This window comes from Macrobrachium rosenbergii, chromosome 50 (assembly GCF_040412425.1).
Source record: "Macrobrachium rosenbergii isolate ZJJX-2024 chromosome 50, ASM4041242v1, whole genome shotgun sequence".
In the NCBI taxonomy this organism is placed as follows: domain Eukaryota; kingdom Metazoa; phylum Arthropoda; class Malacostraca; order Decapoda; family Palaemonidae; genus Macrobrachium; species Macrobrachium rosenbergii.
Window position 1 is genome coordinate 18,772,505 of NC_089790.1, and position 7,496 is coordinate 18,780,000.

The 7,496-nt window shown below is 39.0% G+C and overlaps 1 protein-coding gene across 3 annotated transcripts in view; it reads left to right on the plus strand.

Moving 5' to 3' along the window:
* Positions 1-7,496, plus strand: part of LOC136832690 (uncharacterized) — a 279,608-nt gene that overhangs the window by 230,772 nt on the left and 41,340 nt on the right. For all 3 annotated transcript variants that reach the window (XM_067094081.1, XM_067094080.1, XM_067094079.1), the window contains one exon: positions 3,759-3,849. In XM_067094081.1, coding sequence (XP_066950182.1) covers positions 3,772-3,849 — 78 coding nt within the window. In that variant the 5' untranslated portion in view covers positions 3,759-3,771. The remainder of the gene's footprint in view (positions 1-3,758; positions 3,850-7,496) is intronic.

The window sequence follows — 7,496 nt, forward strand, 5'->3', positions numbered from 1 at the left end:
TATATATATAATATATATTTATACTGTATATACATATATACATACATACATACATGTATGAGTCGTCTTCTTCTTCTTCTTCTTCTTCTTCTTCTTCTTCTTCTGCATTTATGTCTTTAATTTACACCGTACTTTTCTCTATATTACTTCGGTTAATATACTTTCACAGCAGTGGTAGGCATGACGATCTGACAAGTGACGGGACTTGTCAATTAAATAAGTAGCGAATGAAGGCGAGGTCCAAATTAATCCTTTTTTTAAAGACGTTTTTGTGTGGCAATAGAAATTATAATCGATAATTGGATCGATTTACTATTGTCATTATTTAAGATGGAGCAAGGAATTCTGATGTAATTTTTAAGTGCGTGTCGTTGAAGAGATAACTCTCTCTCTCTCTCTCTCTCTCTCTCTCTCTCTCTCTCTCTCTCTCTCTCTCTCTCTCTCTCTTTGTGTTTTGTAGAATGAACTAAACGTTGATATGACGTTGGTACATTAACACGTTTGTGTACGGGCTGGAAACATTGTGGTGTAAATAGAAATATGGAAAAGCAAATATAATATAAATAATTGCGTAGCAGTCATGCGTAAATATATGTTGACTCTGAATTGTTGCTACTGCCTACGCTGTCAAGTGCGCAACGATCACCCCCCTCCCTCCCCAGATAAGAATGCTGACTAAAAATAGGTTTGTTTCTGAATCTAGAACTTGGCCAATTATGAAAATGATTAGTGCAGTCAGTAGAGCTTATTCATTCTCTCTCTCTCTCTCTCTCTCTCTCTCTCTCTCTCTCTCCAAAACCGTGGCAAATGTCGAGTCACGGCTTTGTAACGACAATCGCAAGGTTTTTCAGTAGCCTTGCAACAATGGACGTTGAGAAATGCTTCTGATTGTCACTCCCAGGAGGCGTTCCTCTGGGCCCTGCTCGGGTGCCTCCCACCCTCACTGTTTTGGTTTTGGAATTCCTTTCGAAAAAGAAAAAGAAGAGTTTACAAACTTCTTGTCCCATTCAGTTGGTGAATTGCAATGGGATCGCCGTTGCAAGGCGCGTGGTTCGCTCCCAGCCCTCTGACCTTGCTGTGAGTGGGAACTACCCTCAAGATGCCGGCCGTGGGGGTCGCAGCGTCATCCCTAGAGGCATGATGTGAACCAGAAGGCTCTGCTCTCCTACCGTTACACTAAATTACGAGATAAGGGCTTATGGTGTAACACATTCTCTCTCTCTCTCTCTCTCTCTCTCTCTCTCTCTCTCTCTCTCTTTGTTTTTTGCGCACGCTTGCATTGTTAATGTTACGTGCGAATCATTTTAAGTTTTGTTAATTTTTTTTTTTTTAATTCATTCACCGCTTCCCAACCGGCCATGCATGGCTTTTGCCCTGCCATCCGTTAACTTGTTTAATGAGAGAGAGAGAGAGAGAGAGAGAGAGAGAGAGAGAGAGAGAGAGAGAGAGAGAGAGAGAGCCAAGCCAAGTTCCACTTGCCAACCTTGTTGCTAAGGGAAAGGAGAAGGCAGTAAGAAAGCCCCTTCATTCAGTGTTTGAAGGGGCAGTATGATGTCGTGGTATATTTGGCATTTTAATTGGGTTTATCTCGCAGATGCTGTGTCGTCGCTTTATTGGAACTCTTATCCGGAGCTGTTGATGGATGCTTCAGAAACGTTTCTCTAAAAGCCAACGTTCGTTCTCAAAGCAAACGTTCGTTTAATTATCTGTTAGCTGCAAAGGTTTGTTTTAACGAAAGTTCCAAATTTGGAGAGTACATGAACGCGAGATATATAAATATTAAGAAAATCCTTCATCAAATTGCTTTGTGTTCAAGGCGTACAATATTTTAAAACAGTTTACTCTTTCTAAATTCAGGCCTTTATCTAAATCGTTAATCTTATTTGTAAGTGCTCGCCTCTCAAAAGCCATTGTCTTCCCTTCCTAAAACCCCACGAAAGTGCAAGTATAAATTCTTTAATCAGAGAGCCAATCTTATCACAGGAATTTTCTATGGGCTGAATGGCTCCATTACATTATCAGCTTCATCTGGAGCCGTGCTGCAGTTGTGTAGGTTAAGCCGGAGAACTCGGCATTTGAATCAGATCCGGGGCGGGGTAGCTGATTCCTTTTATTTCATATCAAAATTAGTCGTTTCAAGAGATTACAAAAAAGTGTAGCATCTCATTCCCGCAATGATATAATCATTTTTAACTGAATTTAGATTGATTTGGAAATTTACGAACCAGAGTGTATTTCGTTGTACGGTATTCCGGACAATCTGATTTATAACTTCATTGAAACCTAACATACGGCTCATTGTAGTGTTATATTACAATCACTGCTTAGTGAGTTTGACTTTGCTACAATTGTCTGCAAGAATTTCTCGGTATGCGCATAGTAAGCGAGGTGGTGTATATATATCCTTTTATGTGTTGTCATAACCCTTTTGGACATGGCAGTCATAAACGTAATTTTACCCTCGTAACAGAGTGTAAAACAGCCTGTCCTTCCGTGAAACAAAATGGTCTTCTTGTTCTGGCCTGCGTAATCCATCCCCAGCCTATTGGTTTAACCAGCGTAGATCTGGGGAAAATGATCATGCTATGACTGCCAGTAGATATTCTCCCCTCACCCTGCCTTTTATATCTGGCTGCCAAAATATAATCGTAAGCCGCACGTCTCTAAGCACATGCCCCCTTAAGACTCTCAACATGCCCTGCTCCTCCTTGGGTATGGTGAGGGGCACTGTATTGGTATGGGAGGACGGGGAGGAGGAACCAGTTCGCCTAGCAGCTAAATTCGTAAGCTAAAGTTCTTCGCCTGTTGGTAATGTGCGTAAATTATATCCAGACGCCAATTGGAGGATGGTAGTTTGAGCTGCTGTAATTTTTTTTTTTTTATTTCTCACGGATGTGATGAAGGTTTTTTTTTTCCTGTGCTTGCCTTTGCATGCCTTTATTTGCCTGCGAGTTCGGGTCATTGGCGTTTTGAAAACTCGTGCAATTATTACTCGTCAGTAATATTTTTCTAATTCATTTCGTTTTTAGTTTTTTTACGACTAGTTGGGGTCGCCTTTATAGAATAGAATATTAATATATATCAATTTCTATCTATTATTGCCGTGATGTTTTACATCAGTCAATACTGTTGTCTTCAGTTTGGTGTGTGTGTGTTTTTTTTTTTTTTTTTTTTTTTGTGGTAGCTGATCGCGTGCAGCTTTGTTTTGCTAAATTCGTCGAGGTTTGCATGTTTGCACAAGCCATTTTTTCTAATGAATCCCAAGGCCAAAGACAAATAATGTATCAGGTTCTTCCATAGTGGCTGGTTCGTGGAAGCGTTTTCATACAAATAAGTGTGTGTGTGTGTGTGTGTGGTATGTATGTATGTGTGTATATGTATATATATATATATATATATATATATATATATATATATATATATATATATATATATATATATATATATATATATATATATATATATATATATATATATATATATATATATATATATATATATATATATATATATATGTGTGTGTGTGTGTGTGTGTGTGAGTATAATTTGAGTAGAATAATAATGAACAATTTTCTGTGGAATATACATACATTAATAATTATAGAATAAGGTTATATATATAATAATGTAATGTCAATATTTCTGCCTTCCCATAACCACAAGCACTCCCTGCCGACCTTATAACCTCATCGTCATGGAATTTGTTTTTATACTTATAAAGTATTATAAATCATAATATTGCTTTCTCTGTCCCCCAGGGTGGAGTGTGTGATGGACTTCCAGGTGTCCGTACCAGGACCCTTCACCTATTTGGTGCACGAACATGCAAGATCCATCCTTGCCATACAGGTAAGACGAAAAAATACTTTTGTACTTGTTTTGGGGTAGAGGGAAGCGTAATTATTCCTGTGAATGTTTCATCTTTCATCTTGAGTTCAGCGTAATCATAAAGTGCTTGGAGACAATTCAGGTATTATATTCTGTGTTAGAACCCTCGTGCCTCTATTGACCAAAGCCCTGAATTCTAAACCTGATGGTCAGTCGACTCCTTGGGTTGGAGCCTGACTAGAGTAGAACAAGGGCATAACTAACTATATGCCGTAAGACTTACTGGGACTTGGAAGGTTAAGGCTGTCTAGAGCTGCCACCTCCGTTAAGGGCGGAGTGTGTTGAAGAAAAATCTATTTCCATTAACAGTGGGTGGCTCTGAGAAAATACAGAACACTTACTGCCTTATTCATACACCTGCACAGGAAGCCCAGTAGCAGGTTGTTGAGCCAACCCATTCACACTGCAATGATTTTACCTTGAGTGCACTCTCGTATTCCTGGATATTATGGGTCTTTTTTCTGCAGTATGTTTTGTTTGCCCTCATAACATTTATTGATTTTAACATCCGGGGTTCAGTTTACCTTCTTAGTCTTACTCGTGCTCAGATGTGCTTTCAACTTCATCATTTTGCCAACATTTTCAAACTATTTCTGTTTTTTCCAGTTGTTCTTTGTCTTGTTCACCTGTTTACCTTTACATTCGAACTTCTCTCATAACTTCTCACATCCATTTCCTTCCATAAGCCCCTACTTTTCTTCCCCAATCAATCTCTGTTTGTCTTTCTCAATCAAAATTTTGCAGTACACCTTCCATGGTTTACCAAATAACGTTATGTCCACATAATTCCTTTAGTCTCATCTCACCTTTATCCCTCATTCAGACATTTAACAAACACTGTTGATCTACTCAATCACATTGTCACTACCGTTCCGCAGCATCTCTTTGAATTCCATCACCTCTTGGGGTCTTTCCATTCCTCAACCTTTTGATTCCCCTACTTCATGCCCTTAGTAGTCATTCCAAAAACATTCTCAGACTTAAACAGCTGTTTCCACCATTGTGTTTTTTAGTTTTTGCTTCCTCTTATTTCCTTTGTCCAGTGGATATTGAAAAGTACTCGCTCCATCGAATCAGAACTGCATTCAGGTCAGACAAAACCTCTCCATCTCTATCTGTTATTCTGAGATTTTTTTTTTTTTTTCATCATCCACCCAAGACTTCATTCACCTCAGACATCATATCAACATTTGCATTTTTTCACCTGAGATCCTTTTGCGTATAAACATTTCTATATATATTTACCACCATAAAGAACACATTATTCTTCTCGTGGTTCCTTAAATCATTAAATCCTGTATTTAAATCTTTTGTCTTTTCATATCACACTTTGTTTTTTATCATCTTATCCCTCCTCTTGTGTAAAATCTTCTCCCCTGCCATGCAATTTCAGCTCAGAAATCGTTTTTCCTTTGAAAATCTCTCAATTCCTCATCCCTACCACATGCTTCTGATTTCTCTCTCTCTCTCTCTCTCTCTCTCTCTCTCTCTCTCTCTCTCTCTCTCTCTCTCTCTCTCTCTCTCTCTCTCTCTCAAACTACAAGCACCCCTTGCTGACCCTATTACCCCATCATGGAATTTTGCGTGCTTCTCTTATACATCATCCTCTTGTCTTTAATTCCCCTCCCCCCCCTCCAGTGTTTTTTATCCATTTACTTGCTTGTTGTTTTTACTACGTTTTTGTCAAGAGTCACTCGTCTTAATTACATTTACAAGGCCAGAGTTCCACCCCCATTTCTCCAGCTTACAGAGGATTCAACTTCTGCTTCAACCAAGCATTGGTTACATATACTTGTACTAAACTAATAGTGTTAAAAGATTTCCTAACCAATTATCTTTGTATGTGTCTTGAATTAATGGTAATTTGGAGCAAACAATTTTTCCAAAAAAATAAACACATACATGTGTGTGTGTGTGCATTTCTCTTTGTATATATTACATAAACTCTTTCATGTGGATTATTCTCCAACACCACCGCGACTGTAGTTTAGTTTAGATTAACGGTTTCATGTTAATGTTAAATGTAGAAAAAATGTTATAACCGTACATAGAAGAGAGACTAAAACCAGTAAGGTTACGATCCCGTTCTGTGTTGTTCATGTCGGTTACTTAAACATCCGTCGGCTGCCATCAAGGTTGTGTCTTGGCCCATATCACGTTGAGAGAGCCAAGAAAAAGTCAAATTAAACGACTCTTTTTCTGTGTCCATGAATGACTTGGCAAATTCGGACACCACCCATGGTCACGCGGTTCCGTAGTTCGGATAGGTTGGCATTTTGGGTTTATAATTCCTTAAAGGAGTGCGGTTTTTTAACTGTAAAATTCACAGATTTTGTTGTAATCGTATTCTTTATCAGACAAGACAAGATTTTTTTTTTTTTTTTTTTTTTTTTTTTTTTTTTTTTTTACTACAGTCACTTACCTTTTACTGTACCTCCATCCATATTCTCTTACTTCCATCTTATTTTCCTCAGCCCTCTTCTAACAATTGTTTCGCAGTGTAGCTGCAAAGTTTTCTTCCTGTTACACCTTTTAAACCTCTTATTCTCGCTGAATGACCTCACAGGTCCCAGCGCTTGGCCTTTGGTCTAAATTCTCTATTCTATTTATCGTCACTTGTCCTCCTCTCTTCCTTCGTTACTTAAAATCAGTGTTATCACTATTTTCCCTTTTCATCACTAATCCCCCCTTTCTATGTTCTTTTCTCACTTTATCTCCCCTTCTCTACGTTCATTTCTCTTCCCTATTCTCTATTTTACCTTCTCCTTTGTTCTCTCCACCCCTTTTGATACAATTCCCTTGCCACCTCTCCATATTACTCTTCAGAACATCCAAAATGAACATAGAGAGGATTTGTAAGGTGGGGAAGGATTCTGAGCGACTTGCAAGCCTGGTTGCGATGAAGGGTCTACGGAACATTGCTTGTGCCTAGAGGGATTCAGTCAGTCGTAACATGAAGCAGTTTCTCTCTCTCTCTCTCTCTCTCTCTCTCTCTCTCTCTCTCTCTCTCTCTCTCTCCTCTCTCTCTCTCTCTCAGTTAAGAATCAGTTGTAATGTGCAATTCAGAAGCAAAACTCGTTCCTATTTCTCTCTCTCTCTCTCTCTCTCTCTCTCTCTCTCTCTCTCTCTCTCTCTCTCTCTCTCTCTCTCTCTCTCTCTCTCTCTCAAAACTATTCTTATACTTGTATAGTTCTTATCTTTAGTCAAGCAATTCATAGTTTCTCTCTCTCTCTCTCTCTCTCTCTCTCTCTCTCTCTCTCTCTCTCTTTGTATAGTTCTTATCTTTATTCAAGCAGTTCTTCGTTTTTACTTCTCTCTCTCTCTCTCTCTCTCTCTCTCTCTCTCTCTCTCTCTCTCTCTCTCTCTCTCTCTCTCTCTCTCTGTATAGTTCTTATCTTTATTCAAGCAGTTCTTCATTTTTACTCTCTCTCTCTCTCTCTCTCTCTCTCTCTCTCTCTCTCTCTCTCTCTCTCTCTCTCTCTCTCTCTCAGGTAAAAATCAGTTCTGATATGCAGTTCTGAAACACCTTTCCTTCCCATTTTAATAATCAGTGCTGGCTGGACGTTGGTCTGTCAGCTTTTGGCCGTGTGGGACACAGGTGTTGGTGG